Raw genomic sequence first — 25,879 nt, 5'->3', positions numbered from 1 at the left:
GGGAAGTGGGGTGGGGTACAGTGATTGGAGTCTCAGGCACGGAGAGTTTAGGACTGAGCTGCCTTGTTTCTTAACTTCCATATTTCCAATATGTTTGACAGAAAGAGAAAAAAAGAGTGACAGTACATTATTTATTCCAGAATAGTGTTTAATGTAATTGAATGCCAGTTATGGAGTCACATTAACCCATATATCATGGGTTAGGATGTGAATAGAAATACTATACATCTTTATTATCAATCAGTGTAATATAACTGAAATATTTGGTTCTTAGAGATAAATAGACAATTCAGGGCAAACTGTTCCCAATAGACTGCATTATGTATAAACCTTTGCTGTAGTTTTAGTCACAGTATGAGAGTACAAAGCATAGGAGGAAAAATTCCTATGTGTTATAATGGTACAATATTGCCTGAAAAATGTTCCTTTATGCAATAACATGCAGAGGCTACAATCCAACACAGACTTAAGCATGCTTCAGCCCACCATCATAACACTCCACTGGACTGCTGCCATATCCTGCAATAATGTTCTATCCGAACACTGTACTGAACACTAGAAATAACAGTTGGTTTTAAGGCAAGATACTAATATTTCAACACAATTTTAATGTTAAAAATAGAGAAGTATCAAAGATCACTCGTGCTTTTGTGTGTGTGTAGATCATAAAAAGGCAGTAATAAAAAAACTTCAGTGCAAAGTCTTAACCAGGATATTTAGTACAGACACTGTGGTCATTTTTCTTGCAGGAAGATGCTTTCCTCAAAAATAAAAAAGTGTAAATAGATACATTATTTCTGAATGCAGTCCATGTATGTTGCATAAGAGTTTATTTGATTAAACAAAGTATAAAAGTGTCATGATACCACCCCATTAAAACAATCAGTAAAGTGTTAACTGTCATCATGTCCTTCCCCACAGTCAGCTTTAAAATGTGGAACATATTTTGTAAATGGGAGAACCATCTGTTTTAGACCAACACTACCACAAATAGTTCAAGAAGACAAAAACTTAATGTTTCTCTACAATTTTTTATGAGAACGATGATTTTTTTAAAAAAATGTGTCCAAATAACTTAACCCGATATGTATGTCATGCGAAAAGTAGTGAAGGTGGGCAAAGGCCGAGGCTTGAGCTATGAAAGACACTGACAAAAGCTATCAAAAGAAGTACAGCACACGAGCAGTAGCAAACAAATGTTATGAAAATAACCCTTTAAACCTCTTGTTTTGTGCTGCAAGTTACTGTGCTCTAGTAACAGACTGCAAAAAAAGCAGTGCACATTGCTTTCAATTACTTGAATGGAACGTTTCACAAAAACAGTAGTCTATTTTCCTGTTTAAATTACTTATGATTCTGTGGGTAAAATGGAATGAGTCTCAAAAAAGCATCAAGTGATCAGGAAATACAATCTAAGTTTATGTACTCTATACTATTTACATAATGAAAATACTTATTAATAGAATTTGGGGTTTTTTTAAGCAGCTTTTTTTTTTTAGCCACAGTGGTGGTTTTAATATTCAGGGAGACATCCCAAGGTTTTGTTGTATACAGTTGGACCATGGATGTTTTAGGCACCAAAAATTCACATGCTTGTATTTTGCTCTATTAGGCTTGCAGCACTGGCTGGTAACTAGAGAAAATAAAGTAGAGCATATTTTATTTTTGGGCAGCTAAAACAAAGATTGTCACTGTCTCCCGTATTTTCATTGGTCATTGCATATATTGTCTTAAATTCATTGTCGTAGAGATGTGTTGCCTGTTACCTTTACTAAAAAGTATTTGGGCTTTAGCATTAACATACTGTGCATTTAAGCTCTCGTTTACATCAGATAATTTTTATAGGAGATACTAAATAGCATTTACATACAATCTACCCTCATATGTCACACAATGTAAATTTTCAGATCAAGTTAGTCAGTGACTTAGGGTATGATCCATTCAGGGCATGTGCATCTTTCATTCATTTCAGTAAAGGAAAGCCAGTTCAGCTGAAATGAATAAAGTGCTTGGCAGATTATCTTTAGTGCTCCTGAAAAATATATCTAGTTAGCTCAAGGTATCAGTTTGTCAATTTCATCATCAAAAGTCACCAGTGCAACTTATTTCTAATCAGCAACTGATATTATGGCCTGTGCTCTCTGAAGTTAATTTTTAATCACACTACTAACAGTATAGTGATTTATCAGGCACTGTTAGAGAAACAATTGGTAAATTGAATTCAGAAACCTTGCCCAGTAATTCATAATCTATCTAGTTCTGGAAATGTTTGAGTATCAAGCCATAACAATGTCATTTGAATGTACATCCATGAAATATTTGCAAGTCATTAAGGTACTACTTAAAAGCATATGAATGGAGTCACAAGGCAAAGTGGATAACCATTCAAATGTGTGGCATTATTTGAATTTGATTTAGAAAGCTGAACAAGTAAAGGAAAAATGTTCAATACAATACTTAAATAGTGAGCCACACGAGGAAACACTAATTCATTTTAAAAGAATTAGGAAAAGATGTTGGTTTTCAAATATCAGAAGTGAAATTCAAGAAGTAGTTGAATGACAAAATAAGGCACTGTAATTTGTAACTTTCATTATTGGCACTCATTCTGAGAATGGCCTTAAAGCGGTCCTAGTGTTACAGGCAATAAGGAAGTTTCCGCACACCTGTCCAGCCTTCCCTTTTGACTGTGCAGCAACTAACACTTCCCTGAAAAAAGAGCAAATTTTTATGTTGGTATTTTTACAACATGGTGGTGCGTATGGCATCACTAGAAATATAAACCAGCTTGCTGTATATCAAAAGGCAAGCAATTCAGATTTGAATGAATGAAAAAGACCCTCCTCCCAGACTTAATTTGGGACATCTAGTCATGGTTTAGGAATTCATTATCAACAAATATTAAATGTACATTATTAATTTACATCAATGCTTTGTCATTACAGTAAAAAGCATAAAGCAGAACTATTTTTCCAGAAGTCCTGTTTAAAAGTTTTGAAGGTTGGTCCACCATAATCTGATGAGCTGCAGTCTCATGCTAAAATGTACAAGTTATCTTCAAGTAGGAAAAGTGACCAGATAGCAGTGGAGTCAAGTTTGTTCAAATCCATTCTTAGTTTCATCTATATGGATTTTCAAGCTCACAAGTATGGTACAGCAGTCAGCCGATACCAGTTGACAGTCTCCTTATTCAAGTTAAAATCCTTTAAGGAGAGAGTGATACCACCCAGGAAAAAGTTCTCACGTAGTGATTCAGCACTGAGTACACTTAGCTGAAGTATCTTCTGCTTCAATGTTTCTTTGCTATATCCACTGTACACAAGCTATAAAAAACAGAAGCAATGATGTTTAAGACAGTTATATCCAGGTTAAAGTTATAAACACTTGATGAGTTGAACACATGCACACACAAAGTTTCCTTATCCGACTACTGGTCTAACAAGATCAGTACTATCTACTTTGACTAGCAGTGGCTTTTCAGGCTCTTAGGTAAAGAACTTGAGAGAATGAATGTGGATAACTCCTGCATGCAAAACAGATGCTTTACCACTGAGCCACAGTGCCTTGCCAAATTGGACACAGGGATTTCTGTATTTCTTTAGGTCTACTGCTATCTGTGGCATATCTAAGACAACTCTCTCCTTCAGTCTAAAAAAAAGAAAAATGGTTTTTATGACCTCCAATGTGTGGCTTAAAATGCTTTGTATAGCTCAGCAAGAGAGTGATGTTAACTGAAAAAAAAACTCTTAAAAAAAAGATAATTACTTCATCAGTGCAATTATTCAAGAGCAGCAAAATCAATGCCAGTGAAGTTTTAAAAAAATACTGGAATATGCTTATCCATCTACATGAAGTCAATGGAAACAATCTCAGAAGATTAAGTGCCATTAGCATTCTGATGAAATTCACCCCAGTTTTCCCTAACAGAATCTGATGCATCAGTGGACATTGAGGATGAATGAGATATAGAGGGAGGTCTAGGTTTCCTCTGTATGGTACAGTGCCAGTTATCAACTTTAACTAGTGTCCCAGATGCAGTCTCTCCTTGAGACATGCATAGTTCACATCTAGGTTACAATTCAGATAATGTGCTCTATTAGCTGTCTGTAAATCAGGAAACCGTAATCCATACAATATGTTGTAGCCAAGTATGACATTTCCGCAATTACTTTTTTACTAAAGCAGCTCCTTTTTCTTCTTCTTTCTCTGCCTGTCTTCCCCCTAATACTGAAATGTACATAGATATATTCTGAATCAGCCTAGGATGCTAAGGTACTGCAAAACTCCTCAGTGCTATATGTCTGAAAATGACTCATGACAGACTGATATTAATTCACAACACAAACAGTTTTATTTTACTCTTACAGGGAACTGGTTAAGTCAGAATGTCAGAGAAGTGTCAGTTTTACACTTGGCTGGAGGGAAGTTTCGTATAATTATATAAAATAGTTCATCACAAAAATGTAGCTGTTTTGTTATAATGAAAGGTGTTTGTAACTGCTGAGAGAGATCACTTGGCAGTCACTACTTAGATAAACAAGGATAAGATTTTTTGAGACAAAATTTCGAAAGCCAGTGGAGGATCATATGCAAAGGTCCCCTTAACACTTGATAGGGATCACCCTTCCTTTCCTAAGAGCTACCCTCAGGGAAGGACTACTGGTTTCTCTTCCCTATTTCAAGATCCTCCTCAGCCCTTCACTCTTCTTTTTCTCTATTCCTACAACCTTTCTTCCTATCTCCTAACCACTCCTTCAGGCCAATGGCAAAAATTCTTTTTGAGCCCCGTCAATCAGGGCTTTCAGACCAGTAGTATAAGGCATCTGCAGATGGGTGTCCATCATACTAAATCATACTAACCTTCTGATGGAAGGTCAAATTCACGTTACAATAATATTAAGGAAACAATGCTGGCTACCAATTAGTTTCAAAACCAAAATGCTTCTGTTTATCCAGGCTTTTAATAAAGAGGGGTTTTTTTTGGTAAGGGTTGTGTTTTTTTTTTTACATCATTTGAGTGTTTTATTTTAGTCTGGAAAAAGCTGGTTAAATGGTATTATTTTGTATACATATGCTATGGTTGGATTTTTTATACTGGATTTTAATTAATAACATAATGTTTGTTGCCATTTTTATTGTGTGATTTATTTTGCCAAGGGCAGATTCCTTGGAGAGGCAGCATAACAATTTCATAAATAAATAAAAGTTCTCTATTTTAATTCAAAATGTTATCTTTAAAGCTCTGGTCTGAGGCCAGGACACTTGTACTCTCCCATACCCAATCCGCCCATTAAGATCTCCATAATTGGCTTGACTTTGTGTGTTCCCATCTGAAGTCACACAGATGGTATCTAGTGATTGGCTTTTTCAGTTGTGGCATCTCAGTTGTGGAATACTCTCCCACAGAAACTGGTGTGATATCTATTTTGTTTAATTACTAGGTGAATTACTACATGTTGCTTTACCAGATAAAACTCTGGCACTCGTGGAGAAGTGCGGAATCAAACCCGCTTCACTGGACTAGAGTCCACCTGCTCTTAACTACTACATTACTCTGGCAAACCACTACACTACTCTAGCAGAGAAGGGGGAGAACAGAAGAAAAAAAGGTGGAGGATAATGTCCTCTCAAGTCCCTACTTTCTAGAGCCCATTGTATTTTTTCACACAATGAGCTCCTCACCTTCACAGGCACCTTGTAGCCCCCCGCTCCACAAAGCTGGGATCCAGCTTTGCAAACAGAAGGGATGGGTAGCCTATAAAGATGGGGAAAACACATCCCATCTTCACAGGCACCCTCTGCTGCCCCTCCTTGGCAAAGCTGGGATATTTGGGGAGGCGCAATTTCAGTATTTGCACCGGGTGCCATTTCCTGCAGGTAAGCCCTGTCCACATTGCTTGCCCTGGGAGGATTAGTTTGCTAGAGCCCACTGCACAAAAGGCTTTATTGCTAGTAAAGATATATAATGGTTAAAAAAAATAAGGTCTGAATTGGTCACACATTTTTTTTAAATCCAGGTACTAGCTTCCTACTTGAATTTCTTTTTGAAATTTCTCTCTTAAACATCCAAACCAGTATACAAATGCTTACAACTGAATGAATGAATTTTCCTGTTTTAAAAATTTCAACTACAATGAATATGCATAATGGCTACTCAACATTCTTACATAGCATGCTGTTACTTACCATTTCATTGAATGTAGGGTTCCTTGTTTTCCGTGATATTTTGGTTTTCCGCTTAGATGTTTTGTGTATATCTGGAAGGAGGTATGTTTTCACATATGGATTTGGATCTGTGCCATCATCAGTAACCTGATACCAGCAACATACTACAATTACAATCATATTTATATTTCCAGAGAAATTAAATTGTTCATTTTTCAAAGACAATACGATGCAGTGGTTAAGAGTGTTGGATGACAGGTTGGGAAACTGACAGTTGGTCAAATTTCTTGGCTTAATCTAACTCGGTTACTATGAAGACAACACGAGAAGACGGGAAAACACCTTGAGAAAAGGTTGGGTAAAATCAAACAGACAAATTGGTTAACTTACCAGATCTTTAATGTGCATCACCATGATAAACAGAGTGCTGTTCCTATAAGAGATGGACAGCTTAACTTCTCCTCCTACTTTGCCTGAGGTGGGACTTGAAGGACATGCATCTAAAAATCAGGAAAATGTAAATATTGTTGCCCTCCATTCTCATGTGAAAACTTTCCTAGTTTAGTTCATCTGCTTTTGCAAAGATTGAATGGAAATTTAATTATTTTATGAATTCTTGCTCTCTTTAAATAGCACGATGCAGTTATTTAGTGCTACACTGTGTTACCTCTGCTCTTCCTTTGTAAGCAGAACATGACTCAGAGCTTCCTGATCCTGGAATTATTCAATCCAATTCACTGTGGCATTTGGATGTGGGCATGTGGACAAATTAGATTTTTTAAAAATTCATACACTGGGATTCAAAACAGGTCGGTTTGGAATCCTGGTTTGTGGGAAAGAAACACTCCAGTTTTTCCAAGCACCCAGAATCAGACACCTTAACTATTAGGAACTGGACAGAAGATTTCAGGAACTATTAAGTTTTCAATCATACTCTGTATGCATGGAAGCAGAGGAAGAATGGGTGAACAACATTCATTTGTGTGGTCTAAATCAGCACCATAGCACATAGACAATCCTAGAAAGGACATATCAATTGTACTAATTTGTGAATCAAATAATAATTACTCTGCTATAATCAGCAAAACATATTTACCGATGAGAAGTGTGACACTAATTCTTATGCTTCTTATGGAAGGTATAATATAAAATTTTGCTACAAAATAAACAAACAAGAGCTGTGCTGCATCATTAATTACTAGAAGGGGAAGAGAATGCACACAAGCAGGAAGAATCCAGCTACACTTTTGTTCAAGGAAATTTCATTTGCCTGAAAACTGTAACATGAAACATATACACATTATCTTCTTTAAAAATGTTCAATATGTTCTTTGCTTCCTTTCATGTTTTGATCCCCCTCTCTTAATAGAATATTTCCAGTATTCACATCATAGTGATGCATACCATCCTTATTGCAAAAATTATATTCTTACCAGTACACCTGGCTATTCCATCAATTCCTTCAGCTTTTTCATCACGGAGTAAGGGGTGGAAGAAAGTATAAACAAGATCACACTGGTGATAAAGACAAAAATATGTTAAGTTGACTATATTAAGCATTAAGTCCTTGAAACAATTTTTTTGTTTCATTAATATATTTTATTAATTTTTATTAATATTTTTTATCATCACCTCTGACACTTCAGTTGATGTATTCATCAAACTTTGTATATAGCTATTCAGCTCTACTTTCCTCTTGGCTGCTACATCCTTTATGTGAGTTCTTCCTAGAACCATCTTGTTAGGAAAGCTACAACACAGATACCAATAATTATAATAACTAACAATATTTACTTTTCACTGAAATAAAATACTGAGTAAGAGTAATATTAAATAAAAGTAAAAGTAATATAATCTAAGACACATAAAGCAGAACTACAGAGATACTACTAATCACATTATTGCTTGGTTCCAATATTTCTATAACATATAGTCTATTCAACGTATAACATTCCAATTCAGTACTTTAAGTCGCCTAAAACACTATATCCAAACACTCTTTCTTCCAAGCATAATGTGCAGAATCATCAATAATTAATGTTCAAGAAGCAGGTGAAATTAGAGTCATTCGGGGGAGGGGGATTTTCATGTGTCTGTGTAATTTTAAGTATTTGCAACAGTTCAATATAAACTTTACTGAGAACTTTTTACTCAGGATACAAATTCAGGAATATTTGTTTTTCAGACATTATTGCAAAGCCCTTAGAATTAGGAAGATTCATTTTATTCGAGTCGAACTTGGAAGATACAGAATTTGTTCCAGGGAGTATCTGACATTTTTGAAAGATGGGAAATAAGTCAAACAGCAGTTCAGATATATTGAATCATGAACCCGTAAGACCCATGTAAATAGTAATGGCAGTAGCTTCTTTGAAGGCCTTGTCTCTCATCCAATGAATTTGTCCTGGAATGGAATTTTGAGAATGTGTCGCTTTCATACTTTGCTCAGCATACTCTAGTCACATGATCTCAGGTTCAGCTGCTGATAAAGACCTCTGATGGATACTCTGGGAAACTGTGGCCAACTTGAAATAGATAATATGCATAGGTAAAACTGCCCATGGGCAACATGCAACCACAGAATATTTTAAAATGCTTTGAAGTGAATTTATGCTCAGAGGTTCACTGTAGAGCAAATTTTAGAAAGGCAAAACATTATGCAAATGCAACATTATAATATATGAATTGTTCGAAACATACCCTGGTAATTTCCAAAGAGGAAACAGGATGCCAAGCTTGTTGTGGAGTTCCTGAAATTCATCAAATGTCCGAAAGATGAATGTGGGTTCAGCTTGTCCCTCTCTTAAAACTCTGACGACATAGATCTGCCAAATTAATATATACAAGATACATCTGTTTTTCATTACGTAAAAAAAAAAAAGTAATGTCAGCTGTCCAGATTTTAGGCATTAAGGACCATGATTTTAATATCAGAAATTGCCATTGTATTTAATTATTACCCTTCTTTAAAAGGTCTTCCCAGGGAAGACCAGGAATTAAAGTATACTAGTATCAATAGCTATACTGAGAAAATTAACTTGGCTGTTTTAATTGCTGAGGCTCCGTTTCATGTTCACCACGATGACATTTTGCTATGCTTCCAAATACAAAATAAAGCCAAGTGAGCAGCACCACCCATTGCTATCATCATTCTTTAAGTACTAGATGACAATACAGAAGCCCAGAAACATTGTCCTTTGCAGGCATTACATAATCAGAAGGCCTGGCTTTGGTCATAACAAGAGAGCCCTAGCTGTTGAAACAGTGTTGTAAGATTCATACACACACAGAAATGTATAGGAATTGGCCATGGATTCCTACCCTGAATAGGAGACAAGAAAAGCAAACGGGTAGAATCAGCAGCCTTGGAAAAGTCTTATGAGCCTCTGCTCAGTGTTATTCCACTTCAGCAGCCCACACCTGCAATCCCATATTGAGCACAGACATCCCTGGTATTTCTCCATCTTCTTTACACTACAGTAAGTAGTAGGCAGCAAGTCTGTGAATAGGTTTAGAACAGGGGTCTGCAACCTGCGGCTCTCCAGATGTTCATGGACTACAAATCATGGACTACAATTGGCCATGCTGGCAGGGAATGATGGGAATTGTAATCCATGAACATCTGCAGGTTGCAGACCCCTGGTTTAGAATTTTTTTCTGACTTGACTTCCAGGTAAACTCAACATTTATTTGTGATAGTTATGTATCCCACCTTTCTCCTAACACAGACAGGACTTAAGGTGGGTGACAATAAATGCAATAAAATAACCATCTGTTCAAATCACCTAACAGCTAGTCAAAATACATATTTTCAGAGCCCACACATCTAAAGCTTTCACCCTGCCCCACAGAAAGCTACTTTATAGCCTCACCAGAAAGTCCCAAGGCTAAGTGCCTCCTGGGAGGCTGCTCCCCAGTAGTGGAACAACACCAGCTTGGGCTATAAGGTACTGAATCCTTGAGAATGAGGTGACTGCTAGGAGACCCCCTTGAGGAGTGCAGCAGCCCCCTTCCTTGGTCTCTTGGAGCTTATCAGGAGATAGAATTGTCAAACACGTCCCATGAACGTGTTCTTGAAGTATGACAGTGGCTTATACATGACCAAGATTCTATTGAAGCCCTTCATATGAAAGTAATCAGTAATACTGCTAGCCCCCCAAATTAAATACTTTACAAATTTGGTGACTGGCTTAAAGGTAACATGGCGTATATGCACAATTTCTTTTGAGTGTGTAGCTATAATAGCTTGTTGCCCAATCAAAAAGCTCTCTTCAGTAGTGATGGCAAAGAGATTAACTTGCTCTTTTTCTGAAAGTTTTCATTCTTACAAAGTAGTCATACTTCATCAAATAGATTTCATTGTCATATTATTATTACTATTGTTGGGTACTAAGCAACCACAGGCTCCCCAACTTTGAGGGTAGCCAGGGACCCTCTCCTCAATGACCATGAGTCGAAGTTGCAACACACGGCACCTTTAAGGCAAAACCTGTTGCTCCATTGCCTGACAGAAATGAACTACCGTATATACTCGAGTATATAAGCCGACCTGAATATAAGCCAAGGCACTTAATTTTACCACAAAAAACTGGGAAAACTTATTGACTTGAGTATAAGCCTAGGGTGGGAAATGCAGCAGCTACTGGTAAATTTCCAAAGTACAGCACGGACAACACAGAGGCTGACGGCGTGCAGGAGAAAAGAAGAGTGTTGATATCAGCAGTCATCAGACCACCCACAGAGGCTGCAGGAGCCCAGAGATGAGCGGGAGAGACCGGAGAACACCCACACTGCACCAGAGAACAGGTAAGTGGGACCCTCACTCGAGTATAAGCTGAGGGGGGCTTTTTCAGCATTAAAAATGTGCTGAAAAAGTCAGATTATACACGACTATATACGGTATTTTACTGTTCTTTACCATATGTGCAGTTGGGATACATCTTGAGATGGGGATGGGTGGGCTGTGGGGGAGAACAAGGTAGAGTCTTGGCAGGGATGTGAGGTCAGCAACACTTTCCACAATAACTGCTCAGATCCACTAGGAGTTCCAGAGGGATGCAGCCTCCAGAGTGGCTGGCTCCAGGACCAGCAAGGCCCTTCCCAATGGCAAATAGACTGTTTATTTATTTGTTTTATTTTTCAATTTATATCCTGCCCTCCCCAATAGGGCTCAGGGCGGCAACTGTGCCATGAAGATAATACATCATATCATGACGTGTCTCTAAAGATGCCAGCCATAGATGCAGGTGCAACACTAGGAGCAAAAACTACCAGACCATGGGCACACAGCCCAGAAAACACACAACAGCCAAAGGAAAATAGGTTTCTTGCTCCTGAAGTTGAAAGGAGCAGGGTCAGGAGAGAGGGGAAGAATAAGGGTAATAGAAGTCTCCTTCTCTCTCAGATTGAGGCCTGTGGGAGAGTATACAAGTGTTTCCTGCTGGCAAGAATCAGCTAGACCCAGGTAGGATTTCTGCACATTTGTAGTCTGCCCTTGTTACTGAGACTCAAGGTTGATTTACAGATAACTTTTTAGGCAATCAACAAACAGATTACAAAATAAGGTAACATTTGAATCTAACAGCAATGTATTCTAGAAGTGAGCAACAACAATTATCTGACTCAGGGTCTGACAATTACATTGAGACCAAAATACAAAATAGCAGAATCTAGAACTGAAACACATTATGGATGGGGGTAACTGCACATATTCTGGTTAGAAGTGAATGGGAAAAAGCAAGGTGGCTAAAGAGATGCAGAAAATAACCTTAGAAAACAAACACACTTACATAATATTTATCTGGACTGTATCTCTTGTGGTATGTAAACACAGACACTTCCTTGATACGGCCATCTTGTTTAAGTGAGTATGTTTTAGGAGAAAAGGAGAGGATGGGCTCGTCATTGGAAGGCAGACCTGAAAAACGGAGCTGAGCAAGGTTGTGAATGAAGAAATTAAACTTCGTGGCAACACTTCCCAAACTTGATTCAATCAGCCTGAAACAAAGGAAAAACTGATTATACTCTTTTCCATGTACTTAGAATGCACAATATTTTGGCTGTGACATATTTTCCAGTTCACAATTAGAATTTCAAACTGCTCAAGTTCAGAGTTCTCAACCTTGCTGAGACTGCAGGCACGTTTGGAAGTCTGACACTGGCCCATTATGCATGAAACACTTCTCTTCACTACACAGTGGGGTTGTAGTGTGGTTTCCTCACGTTTCTCTGTTTACATGCAAGGAGGCACTCACTGTGCAGCTTGTCTGCTGAACTCGCTTGGGTCTGCTTTTCCTGGTTCTCTTAACTTTGCCCATCAACTCATTCTTAAAGGCATGGATATCACCATACATGGTAGTCTCAAGATTGCTGGTGTTGCTAAAAGCCTTTAAATTACTGCTATATTGATATTGCTGTTATACCCTGTTTCCCTGAAAATAAGCCCTACCCCGAAAATAAGCCCTAGCATGATTTTTTGGGATTTTTGGAGGATGCTTGAAATACAAGCCCTATTCCAAAAATAAGCCCTTACAGATTCCCGAGCGCAGCTGATCTGGTTACGTGGGGAGCGCAAAATCATGGGAAAAAATAAGACATCCCTTGAAAATAAGCCCTAACGCATCTTTTGGAGCAAAATTTAATAGAAGACCCTGTCTTATTTTCGGGGAAACAGGGTAGTTGTTATATTAATCCTGTAGCCCTTTCCAAAAAGAATTCCTTCCACAAATGAAAGAGGCATGGACCACATGCTGCTGAAGGGGACCATGTCTCACAGCTAATATTCTCTCCTCCTCGCTTTCGCACACTCACTTTCCTGCCACTGTGGATGGCAGTATGAGGGATAAGGAAGTGTGAAACTAGGTAGGCTGGCCGTCACACTAGAAGTGGTGCTGCTTGCTGCAGATTCTATTACCATTCGATGGAGATCAGAGATTTCTTCACAAGCCCATTATCAAAACTGATGGAAACAATGTCTTTAAACCCCTTTTTGTTGTACCTTGTGAAGAAAATCGTAGCTTCTGCATCTGTAGTTTGAGGCTGAAGAGCATCCAGGACATATTTCAAGTCTTGCATTCCAGTAAGTTCTGGTAATCCAGAAGAGAGCATCTGTACAGAGAGATAATATATTTTGAATCTGGCAGTCCTTTTAATGATCGAGATAACTTTGCTTGTACAAGTAAAACTGTTTTTTTCAATTTTCAATGCCACATTTTAAATTTAAAGAGGAGTTTCTTGTGCTTAATACCAATAAAGCTGGTGTGAAAACACATCAGCTGGCAATTTTTTATAAAGTAGCTTGATTTCCACAGATCATCAACCACACAAGACACAATTTAGGACAATTACCAGTGACAGAAGATTAAGAAAAAGGCTGGCTTGTTTTCTGATCAGGTTATAAGCTTGGCAGCAGAGATCAACAAACAACTGGAAACGAATAGTAGGCTTTTCACCCCCGTTGATGACATAGGCCATATCTGATGTAAGCACAAAAGGAGCCCGGTCCCTTTCAAAGAAGAAGATGAAATCAAAACAGATTTTTAAGCAACAAATTCAAGTACCTGACCTAAGATGGGCTACAACATCTCATTTACTGCAGAGATTCTCACCAACATCCTATGCATATAAGGAAAGAAATTAACAAAGCACAAACCCTAATCTCACTTCTCAGTGATATAATTAGAATATCTGGGTTTCAGAATATGCCAAGTATGAAATAGACAGTTCATAAATGCTTAAAAATCCTCTTTTCAAATTTTTGTTAGTAAGATGATGCAATATTAGTATTAGGCCTTTACTGGCATTAAAAATGATGCAATACTACCAAAGCCACTCAAAATAGGACTCAGTCAAAAATGATACTGTTCTTCTGAAAAATTTCACACCCAAATGAAATGCATACCCTACTCTTACTTCATTTATTGCTCAGAAGCAGGGCCTGCATAATGTTTGCCCATGACAAGTAAGAGCAAGAAACACTTTGGAGAAAGACGATTCAGGGCAGACCTAGTTCCTAAGTTACAACTTAACTCTGGAGAAAATATTTGCATAGTAGTCTTACCTTTTCACATATAATATTCTTTTGAGAGAAGTTATAGCAACAAAGTATATTGCTAGAGAAAGCAACCAGTATTGATGAAAACTATACAGTTAGACAGATAGTTTCTGGAATACAAAATGCGACACATAATCTCCCATTTAATTTTTCATGGTTTCATAGTATACCTCTTGAAGCTTCCAAACATCTGTGCATGGCCCAAAAACTTTCCAAAATCAATATGAAACATATGCCCTGTGCTGCGAAGCATTATATTGTCATTGTGACGGTCACAGATACCCAGAACATATGTGGCTACACAACATCCCGCACAGGAATAGATGAAGTTTTCAGATGCCTAAAATAAAACAAAAATAAAAGTGTAGGGGTTAGACCTATATAGATAAAAGCATATTAGAATATGGGAATCAAAGTTGACTTGGGTAGGTGGTCAGGACTACACTTTCTTTAGAAACAATTATTGTTTCCAGATATCTTTCTTTTTGACAGTTTTCTCATAAAATTGACAAGGCAAATACTAAATTCATGGCAAAAGCATTAACAAAACATGTAACGACTAATAAAAAACTAAGGGTGCCCTTACAAATTTTAAAAGGAAGAAAATTAGAAGGTGGTTTAGTATGTCCAAACATAGCAGATTACGGCAGCATTAAAGACCACTCATAAATAGATACCGTATATATTTGTGTATAAGCCCTGATTTTTTCAGCCCTGTTTTAAGGCTGAAAAATGCCCCCTCGGCTTATACACAAGTCACTGCTTACCAGCAGGCTCTTCAGGCCTCTGCCGAGGCTGGGGGCGTGGCCGGAATGACCTCCCTGCGGCTGCACAAGCCGCTTGTTGCTGCCCTCCTCGGAGGGTGAAGGGGAACCCTGGCTGGGCTTCCTCAAACCCCGGGAGGCAGAGGGAGCTTCTTATTTGGGCAGTGACTCCCCCTGATATCATTGCCCAAATAAGGAGCTCCCTCCACCTCCCAGCTGGGTTAGGAGGGAGTTTTGTTTAGTGATTTCTGATGTCATTGCTCAAATAAGGAGCCTCCACTTCCTGGTTGCCTGGCTTCAAACCTTGTAGCCGGGTGGAGTTTTCCTTATTTGGGCAATGACATCAGGGGGAGTGACTGCCCAAATAAGGAGCTCCCTCTGCCTCCTGGCTTCCCACCTTCGGCTTATACGCGAGTCAATACATGTCCCCAGGTAGTAAAATTAGGTGCCTCAGCTTATACACGAGTCGGTTTATACACGAGTTTATACGGTACATGCAAGTCAAGAACAATCTTGGTTTAAGTTGAATCAAGAATATAGTTTAATTCCATTATCTTGTATCCCACAACATGTCTCCAAAATAAGTTATCAGGAGAGTCTGTAGTAAGCTTAAAAACCTAATGACTTATGCAGTAATTTATTTCTGAACTATTTTCAGAAGGATTTTAAGGCCACATGGTTGATTATTGCAGTCCTCCGTATTTCATGTATGCTTTAAACTCACAGCCATGGTCAGACTGGAATAAAAGAAACTGTACTAGGCTATTTGATGTAACAATGGGCACTGTCAAAACAAGAAAAATGAGCATATGTCTTAATGGGCATATGTCAACTCTTAATGGGCATATGTCAAAACAAGAAAAATGAAACAGCCAAAATGGTTGCCTTGCTTATTTATGGCAACATAGTTGGCAAATAATATGAATTCAGATTGGATAAAATTTGAGGATATAGTAGGTAAGAAAAAAGTGATTTATCTCAGCCATATATATCTATTTATTTCCAGTTTTGGAAATATCAAAAAAATCAATTTTGCAAAGAAATAGCAAGATATGACTGGTGAAGCCATTACTGAAAAGGAATGGCAAACAATGGCCATCTACCCAACATTGCTGCTGGGCATTAGCCCAGAAATGGAACAGGGAACAAAGTGGGAAGTGGCACTGGTGGAAATTACTGTTTTCCAAAAAGTCAAGTTCCCTAAAGTCTTTGGAAGTGCATGGCTAGATAAATGCCATTCATTTATATTCTCTAGACTGCAGACATATTTTTAAATTTTGACATATTCCTAAATAGAGCTTATTTTTTAAAGAATTATTGGGACATAATATTCAGTATCTTATTTTTAAAAAGCCCATGTTCTGAATCTGCAGAAACTTACCTTTTCGTATTCTTCTTCAGTAGGGTTGTATTTTCTTAGCCATTCTGCAAGTGGCTTGTCTTTAAAGGATCCAGTCACCCCATATTCCACTTGAATTTTCCTAAGTGTATCTGAAGCTGGAACAAGCTCCACCATTCCTTTAAACAGATTCAATATATTTCTTAGCAAAAAGGCTCTATTTCTTTTCTATCGTATGTTAATGTAGGTCTACTAAACACTTTAAATAAATATTTATGTGAATCCATACAACTTAGTCCAAAAAATTAGAAATATTTTCAGCCATGCAGATTACAAATGCATTTTATCATCAATATATCTAACATGTGGATACTTAAATCTGCAGGCTAGAGTCATGAACAGATGAGACAGATCTTTCTACAAATCTGAGAAATGCCCAAGGTTTGTACAAAAATCTGATATCTTTTTTTAAAAAGTAGCGGGGCCCTGTTCCAATCATATATCTGAGGCCTTAACTAGATGAGGCTGGGAGATCTAGTAATGGATCGCTTGCATTTTAACTGAATGGCTCCTTGAATTGCTCCCTACCTGACAGGACACCCCCCACCCCCAGCAGTAACACTGAGGGTAGGAAAATGGCACACTAGGAAAAATTAGATCATTATCCCCTCCTCTTGATACTGAGGTCCTGATCCCAAGATCACGCTCTTCTATGACTATTTCTATGTTCTATTAAAATAACACCATCTAGTTTCATCCTAAGATATCCCCAAACACAAATATTTAACAATTCTGTGTTAGTGCTTTCTACAGCGAATCTCTGACGCCTGGTGTTTCAGTGCTAAGGAACACTTTTTTTTTGCAATTACACTGGATAGCTTAATCGATTTTACTCCCTGACAGTTCTACATTACTTACATAGCACCCCTCTAGCATGTTTTGCAAATGTTGCATAATTTGGAATGTTAGTTAAAGAGGTATTCAGTCATTCTGCTCTGAAGAATCTGTCTCTAAAGTTACCATTCCCACTGGGAACTGAGACAGAGTACATAAAGACCTAGATGTCATAGAGGATACCACACAATAAGAACTGGGAATCATCTGCACCTCTGTCCTTGCCAGTTGAAATACATTTGAAGATAACCATCCGCAGGTCAAGTCCTTCCTGTAACCAGATCTTATCCATGATTTTTATCATTTGTAAGGCCAACATATCCTGTCGCAGATCTTCCCCAACCTAAAATGGAACCAAGGCAGCAAATAAAAACACTTTCAGCAGGAAAAGTCCCATAGGCGAGATGAATATTTTACCGTATAGGCACTACAGAATTCTACATGTCCTTTTGATGATGTAGTTTTCTGTTTATTTTATATTTATAGGCTCGCAGGGAATGAACAATGTCTGGTTAAATTTCAAAAGCTCTGAGAACAGTGTGATTCAGGCTGCCTTATGTAGTGGGTTTTGGCCTTCCTCATGACTAGCAAAAAGCACAGAAATATTCACAGGCTGTGTGCAAAGTAACACTTCATTCGTAGGCCATTCAGCATTGGTTCTTCCAGCATTTAGTCTAGACAAGTATGATGACAAAGCAACAATATTATCCAATAACTATTTATTTATTTAGATTTATTTCCCGCCCTTTACTACAGTCTCACATATAGATACACATACAGAAATATGAAAATCTACTACTGGACTTTTTTCCTTTGAACAGCAAGTCCCCCATGGCAGGTCACAAAATGTGTTTGAAACAAAGTTTCCAAAGTAATTGATAATGCATCAAGGGTAGAAGGGGAGGAAGAGAAATAGAAGAGGGAGGGTTTCCTTGCTTATGAAACTTGTTCAAATTCCCACTGGGCATGCAGAAGTAGATGTGGCATTCTTAACATCTGGAGGGTGGTCTTGAATTGACATGACCATTTAACACAGTCCTACATGTTTACTTTTAATTTAGTTTCATTCTATTGTTGAAGTCTTGCTTACTGATTCAGCTTTAAAATATGAAATTGAATTCATGTGATGATCAGATATGTATCATGAGAATCTAACAAATGTCAAAGTAACACCACTAATGGAATTTCTATAGCTATAACGTTAAATTTGTCTAACTTGTACATAAAAATATACCTTAAACATAACATTAATTTCTTCTCCCAAGGGATCAGCATTCACCAAAGCAACTTTAAGAGGCACCGCATTCGAACTGAAGTAGGAACATGCCTGCCAAAGACATTTTACATTGATTACTTAAGGACAAGGTTACTAATGTTAAAATAAAAAGGACTGTAAAGAGATGTAAGAATATTGAGTGAAATAACTTTGTTATTTTCTTCATTTATACTCTATTTTTTCCCCAATGAAGACACAAATTGGCTTAAACCAGTCCTTTCCTGACAAGATCTAATAAACAATTTTCAGCATAATGTTAAAGCAGTTTTACTTTATTTTTAATGGCCATGTGTAAACAATTTATATGTGTTTGCCTGTACTTGGTTAACCAATCTTTGCCCCTCCCCCCCACCCAAAAAAGGGTGGCCTGCACAATGTCCTGTTCCTTCCTTAGGAATGCATACCTATTTCTTTGATATTCCACTACGTCCAAGTATTACGATCACCGGTATGTTCCATTCACATTGGCAGAACATGTTATTTTTAGTGCTGCACCTCTTAACCATGACAAGTAAATTCAAGCACCATTTTACAGAAAGAAGAGCCAGATACAACAGCAAAGGGCCACTGCCTCCCCACATTCTGCCTATGAATTCCTCAGTGATATTTGGAAAGCTAATGTGGAAACTAAAGATTGGACTGGTTAAATCTTTGGCAAAGCAGTTATATTCCCAACTATCTTTTTAAAAGTCAGGCTATCCTTATGCCAAGTAGTTTGCCGCTATCAACAACAATAGCTTGCATTTGCTCTCTCCCGTTTTCCTGGTCTTCTTGCTAAATTTATTTTGTAACTCAACCCATCTATATGAAAACAATGTTAAAAGACTGCCCAACCAGCATCATTTTTCATCTTCTCACCCTCTGGACATAACTGCATAAAGTACAATATGTTTTGAAAAATTGAAAATCTAGAAACACACTATACCTTGACATTCAGTTCTTTTGCTACAAGGCTTGGACTAAGAGGCAAGCGGCATTTATTTTTTAAGAAGAACGACTGCACACGTTCCATTCCACTTTGCAAGACAATCTGTTAATAACATAATGTTAAAAATTACCTTTGTGAAATACCGAAAATTTAGTTATTAATACATGCAAGAACTTTTTAATATTCCTAAATATAATGGTAATTCTTGGGACATTAAAAATGGCTATTCCTGGGTGCGTGCCGTGACCTGGATAGCTCCACACTAGCCCAATCTCATTAGATCTCAGAAACGAAGCAGGGTTAGAGCAGAGCACGTTAAAGAATTTTAAATAAGGCATTGAATAGTTATATCAGAAAATAATTGTTCTGCTTGAACCCCTATTGCTGGGGAAAGGGAAGGAGAAAGTGGTAGGGTATCATGTTATGAGGCATTCATCCTGCAAGCCAAATTCAGAGGATAAGTGTCTCCTCCACTCCTAACTAATCACCTCCTTGTGCACTCCTGTTTTTAGGCTCTAGGTAGGAGAACCTCCGTCTAGGGCTCCTGATTCCAGAGGAAAGAGTGTTCCCAGACACGGCTAAAGAAGACCAGCTGCTCAGTCCCATACTCTCCTGCACCCTAGATACTGCAAGAACTTCTGTGGGGTTGAGGAGGGGGTGTTACAGTCTGGGGAAAAGGACTGACTTCTTATCCATGAAGTTTTTGTTTTTACTGTAATGTCATATTGCTGGGGGGGATTTGGTGTACTTGATAGGAAAAATGCTGAGTCAAGGCATTCTAAAATAAAATTAAATATATAAAGGCCAATTATGCATGCCAAGGTTTCCATGATTTCAAAGAGAATTGGCTGAGGCTTTTCCGTTTCAGGGCATGTTCGGCATTATTACCCACCGCCTTGCTTGCAGTGGGACAGGCTATCATGATCAACCCCTGTTTGATCCTGCCATGTTTCACCTCCTGGGTGGGACCTGGGAATCTGGTTCTGTTCAGACACCCTCCCTCCTCTGCTTCAGTTAAACTGTTTTACTTTTCCTCAGACTCGTTATCAGCTCATTGGCCACCAGCTCTCTCATTAGTGTGGAAAGTAGGTTGTTTTGACTTGGTGGTTCCTTCTTCCAGCAGACCATGAGATTGGAGGGGTGTCATCCCCCCTTGGGAATTGGTCGGGTAGGGTGGGGTGACGGGACATAAGAGGTGATATATTGGCGATTGCAACATTGGCTATGCTTAGTTGTGGTAATAGAAGTCTAAAATCTCATTCCTCATGCTGTTTCATAATAAAGAAATCAACTGAAACTTGTTACTGAACAGTCCTGGGTGCATTACCCATAAACTGGCTTTTTACTTGCATCCTGTTTCATGGGTTCTCTATCACACATGTGTGCTTTAATTTTTAATATAATCTTTAATGTTTATCTTTAATCTTATTAATAGATCAATCTATCAATAGACTGATATGTCGACATAAAAAGGAGAACTATTAAAGAAAAGTCTTGCGTGAACACTGATTGTCTATCATGGTGGGAAGTGAGAGGAGAGTAATGGCAGCATGCAAACTGCCAAACTAACGCATGAACTGTCATTTGCTAAGTTTCCCAGGTTCACAATAGTCCATCTCCCAATCTGCAGTAAACCCAAGCGTCAAGAGTGACGGGTGTTTCCTGGTGTGCTCTGAAAGCACTGATTGCTTGTGTATTAAACTACAAGGCTGGAGACATCCCAATTTGTTGATCAAATGCAGGGGCAAATTGGGTGTTTGGACTGATCAACTAGTCTCATTATTTTTACATTTTTTAATATTAGTATCAATTAATCAATTTATTGATATGGTTATTTAATTTTTTCAAAAAATCTAAAGACATGCAGGAGTAGGCAGGCCATGGACAATTAAAATAATATGGCAGGACAAGGAACAAGAAGTAGTCAGCAACAGGGAGGAGGGAAGGGGGAAGCATGCAAAGCAGGTAGAGGGGGCGGGGTTAAGACTGGGTAGGGTGACTGCAGGTGGAGGGGAAAAGCTGTGCTCACTGGCAAATCTGTCTCGCTGGCAGCGAAGCAAAATTAAAATCATGCTATAAGTGGATTTGATTGCCCTAGCGAGAGAGGAAAGCAAAAGTGAGGCTAGATGAAATATGTCTTTACAAGAAATCCTGCAATGGCAGACATTTGCCTTTACCACACAGAACACTTTGTGCATAATTGACCAAAGTCTCACCAGACCTTTAAGGCAAACTAGGTGAAAAGCCCAAACTGTTTGAAATACCCCAAAATGAGGGCTAAAAATATGTATTGATATTGCACAGAAAGGATGAATTAAATGCATTCCTCCTATTATCACTAAGATTTGATGACAGATGTCCACCTTCCTGCTTATCTAGCCCAGAATATTGATGGCTATAAGATAATAATGCTACAAGAGCTGTACCACTGATATTAAGGACTGAACAAGCAGAAAGTTATGAATCTAGTCCCAAACTGCAGAAGTACTGTGCTGTTGGGGTAGTTAGACAGTGAGAATGTCCCCAGTGTTTATTCTCTCCATGTTCTTCAGGGACTCCCCATCCCATGGACCTGTATTATGAACATTAACTAACCATTTTGATAGTTCAGCTAACTTTCACTGACACACACAAAATCTACTAGTTTGACCAACCTGTCTGGCAGAACCACTTGTTTGCTTTACTTTTTCTGCTACCATTCCCAGGATCTGTACCAGTCTTGTCTGCTTTTCCAACTCTTCTCTAAGTTTTCTCCCACAGATTGAAAGGAAGGCACCAAGGATATGCTCATACCTTACACCATATCTGACATCACGTAAGGTATCTTTTAGTAACCTGAAATATTACATAATATTTGTGAAGGAAACCAAGTACATATGTGTTCCTCACTAGATATGTATGTGTAATGTCTGTGCACACAAATCAAACTTTAAATTATGTGATCTTTCACTTTATTGTAGTTAGTCCATTGCCTGTCTTCCATTAAATTTTTGTTTTGTAGCTTGCTTTGGCTCTTTAAGAACCAAACAATATATTGTTTTTCTTAAACAACATCTCAATTGTGCAGTTCATGTATCTGAATGAAGCTCCAACTTACATAGTTACATACTGAAGTAATTTTAAAGTACAACAAGTCACTAGGTTGTGTTCATGTATAACAGAACTTTGTAACAGAAGCAGTACAAGGAGGAAGGGGAAAATGGAAAGATAATAAGAACTAGACATATGTACATATCATCCTTATCACACATCACTTTGGGATGCACAGTGATGCAAAAAACATGATTATGGAATATCCATTTGGATTTCAGTTGCTGACTCTCTCTACAATACTATACATGCTACATGAGATTCTCAGCTTCTACACTGAAGTCACACCTGAGAACTTGGAGAAATGTGTGACAATATACAGTTTTGTTCTTATAGTTGAACAAGCAGCCAAGCTGCTAGGTGGAGTGGTGATGGAGGGGGGAGACATGGGCTGCCTTTCCTGCCTGGCTGCCTTCTCTACCCACCCCCCCCAACTGTCTCTGTTGCTGCTTCTCTGCCCCCTCGAATAAACCTCTTGATTTGCTTCGACCAGTACGTTACCTGGCTCGGTCTGAGTTGGTGTGTGAGGGTGGATGGGGGAGGTTTGTGGAAGGTTTGTGCTGTCCTCGGGTGGTGTATGGGGCTGGGAGAGGGCAGGCAAGGGAATACAGTGCAGTAGGTGGCTAAGACGTTGCCACCCCAGCATCAGATATGTTGTTGGGGAGTTGAGAGAGGTAAGGGAAATGGGAAGGGAGTTGGCTGGCACCAAGCAGTCAAGTTGTCACTATCCTGGCAGTGTGTGTGTTGTTGGGGGGTTAGGATATGGTGTGGGGGAATAGGGAGGGAGCTGGCGGGCAGTGGTTATGCTGATGGGAGGTTGGGAGAAGGTGCGGAAAAATGGGGAGGGTACTGGGAGGAAGTGGGCAGGCAAGGCACTGCTGCCTCGGCAATTGTTGGGGGGGGGGTTGGGAGAAGGCAGGGGGAGTGGTTGGAATGCCAGAGACAAACCCTCAGCCAATGGGTGAGCAGGTGAGTCTCACACACCAACTGACTGGGGGTTCATCATTGAAACATTCCAACCCTCAGTAGATTAATTATAAGGATTGTAATTTGGGAATTGTTGCAAGCAATTTATGATTTAGCAAGGAATCTTGAACAGGTCTACTCAACTCCCGGAAAAGTATTCTTAGGAATGAACCTCCGGAAACTAGTTTAATTAGATTTGTCATAGAATGCACCTTGTTCAGGCAAAATGGTTTGTGACTGCACTTGAGAGACTGTAAACTTTGGTACCTATTACTGACCCATAATCTACTCTGTTATAACAGACTGTCAGTTCAGAAAGATACGAAGAAGCATATGTACAGCACCTTTTCATTACATCCAAATAAAAACAATTTATAGTGGTAGAAGTACCATTTTTTCTGTTCAACAGGAAACTATGGTTCGCAACAATAATACACTTTCACTCTCAAACTAGCTAAGCAGGAGGGGGAGTAGGCACCAATGCAGGAAATAAAACAGGAAAACAAAAGTATCCTAAAATGAATGTTAATGCATCCTATTAATATTAGAAAGTTTGGACGTTTTCTTCCACTGCATTTACAACCTATCTATATATATAAAAAGCTAACCGTGTATGTGTTGATGACAGGGTACCTCAGTAACTGCTGGGCCAATTCCTCTGAAAATTCCCAGCCACTATAGTCAGTCAGGCGAGAGTGTTTTCAGATGTTCACATACCTGAAATTTCATACCTGGCCCAGGTAAAAATGCCTTTTTCTTGGTGCTCCCTGGTGAAGGACAGGGAGGGGCCTGTGTGTAACTGTCACTCTTAGAATGTTCGTGCCCTTAGAATGTTCACTCAGATGGCCAAAGATGAGCAGTGGAAACAGCACATAGGCAATAACTCGAGTGGAAGCGAAACACATACACACACATGCACACGAGGGAGAGGGGAGGAGGATGAGGAGAAGAAGAGGAAGAGGAGGAGGAGGATGAGGAGTTTGGATTTATATCCCCCCTTTCTCTCCTGTAGGAGACTCAAAGGGGCTGACAATCTCCTTGCCCTTCCCCCCTCACAACAAACACCCTGTGAGGTAGGTGGGACTGAGAGAGCTCCGAGAAGCTGTGACTAGCCCAAGGTCACCCAGCTGGTGTGTGTGGGAGTGTACAGGCTACTCTGAATTCCCCAGATAAGCCTCCACAGCTCAGAGGCGCAGAACGTGGAGAATCAAACCCGGTTCCTTCAGATTAGATACACGAGCTCTTAACCTCCACTGCCACTGAGAGGGAGGGGTGGCATCAGAGATGGGATCCAGCAGTTTCTCACAGGTTCCCGAGAGTAGGTTACTAATTATTTGTGTGTGCCGAGAGGGGGCTACTAATTGGTGATTTTGTCACGTGATTTTTGCCTTAGTTACGCCCCTTCTCTCAGAAGTAGTGCACAGAACTTGAAGCAGTCTAGCAGGAGGTGCACCAGCGTGCGTGGCAGCCTGCGGCTGCGTGCATTCGTTTCCCACCCAAGGACCGGCACAGCGGCTGTGTCCTTGCCACAGCCCCGCCCAGTAATGCCCCGCCCCTGGAATGGGCGGCCACACCCCCGTCGTGCCCCGCCCAGCCCCATTGGCGCTACGCCACAGTTTGAATCCCGCCACCATGGGAACCTGTTACTAAAATTTTTGGATCCCACCACTGGGTGGCATGCAAGGGAAGAGAGGGAGGGAGAGGAAAGGGACGGTGGGGGAGGCATGCAAGGGAAGAGAAGTGAGAGAGGGGAGACAGTGAGCTGTGGCAGGCAAGGGAGGGGAGGCAGGGGGCCCTACATCTTGATATGACCCACCCACCCTAGCGGAGGGAAAGGGAAGGGAGGGAGGGGGAGGGGTGGTATGCAAGGGAAGAGAAGTGAGGGAGGGAAGAGAGTGAGGGGTGGCATGCAAGGGGCCGAGCATCTTGATATGACCCACCCACCCTAGCGGAGGGAAAGGGAAGGGAGGGAGGGGGAGGGGTGGCATGCAAGGGAAGAGAAGTGAGGGAGGGGAGACAGTGAGGGGTTGCATGCAAGGGAGGGGAGGCAGGGGGCCCAGCATCTTGAAATGACCCACCCACCCTAGCGGAGGGAAAGGGAAGGGAGGGGATGTAGGGATGCACTGCTGACCCAGCAGCACCGTAAGTAGAGCGCCGGCACACCGGCGCTCCTGCGGCCTTCTGGTCGCACCGCTCCCCCACCCCTCATCCCCCGATGAGTCACAGGTCATGAACTACCTGGCTCACAACCACCGGGTGTCCCGGACAAAGGGACAATGGCCTTGCCCCCAGGTGAGGATTAGGCCCAGACGCCGATGCTCCTCTCCGCACGTAGCAGCCAGGTGAGATCATGCATCACATGATGCATGATCTCTCAGTCCCCCGCTCTCCCGCTCTCCCGGAA

At 39.8% G+C, this 25,879-nt stretch overlaps 1 protein-coding gene across 1 annotated transcript in view; it reads right to left on the bottom strand.

The window, feature by feature from the left end:
• Positions 1-130: 130 nt before the first annotated feature.
• Positions 131-25,879, bottom strand: part of PIK3C2A (phosphatidylinositol-4-phosphate 3-kinase catalytic subunit type 2 alpha) — a 65,209-nt gene continuing 39,460 nt past the window's right edge. Inside the window, exons 19-33 of the mRNA XM_048483946.1 lie at positions 22,074-22,254; positions 19,417-19,521; positions 18,450-18,542; positions 17,429-17,558; positions 16,364-16,500; positions 14,389-14,558; positions 13,513-13,669; positions 13,163-13,272; positions 11,955-12,162; positions 8,866-8,990; positions 7,798-7,915; positions 7,599-7,680; positions 6,556-6,665; positions 6,187-6,312; positions 131-3,323 (exon numbers count right to left, since the gene is read on the bottom strand). Of these exons, the coding sequence (XP_048339903.1) occupies positions 3,141-3,323; positions 6,187-6,312; positions 6,556-6,665; positions 7,599-7,680; positions 7,798-7,915; positions 8,866-8,990; positions 11,955-12,162; positions 13,163-13,272; positions 13,513-13,669; positions 14,389-14,558; positions 16,364-16,500; positions 17,429-17,558; positions 18,450-18,542; positions 19,417-19,521; positions 22,074-22,254 (2,035 nt within the window). The 3' untranslated portion in view covers positions 131-3,140. The remainder of the gene's footprint in view (positions 3,324-6,186; positions 6,313-6,555; positions 6,666-7,598; positions 7,681-7,797; positions 7,916-8,865; positions 8,991-11,954; positions 12,163-13,162; positions 13,273-13,512; positions 13,670-14,388; positions 14,559-16,363; positions 16,501-17,428; positions 17,559-18,449; positions 18,543-19,416; positions 19,522-22,073; positions 22,255-25,879) is intronic.

Source organism: Sphaerodactylus townsendi, linkage group LG02 (genome assembly GCF_021028975.2).
Source record: "Sphaerodactylus townsendi isolate TG3544 linkage group LG02, MPM_Stown_v2.3, whole genome shotgun sequence".
Taxonomy (NCBI): Eukaryota; Metazoa; Chordata; class Lepidosauria; order Squamata; family Sphaerodactylidae; genus Sphaerodactylus; species Sphaerodactylus townsendi.
This window is presented reverse-complemented; position numbering and strand designations above follow the sequence as displayed.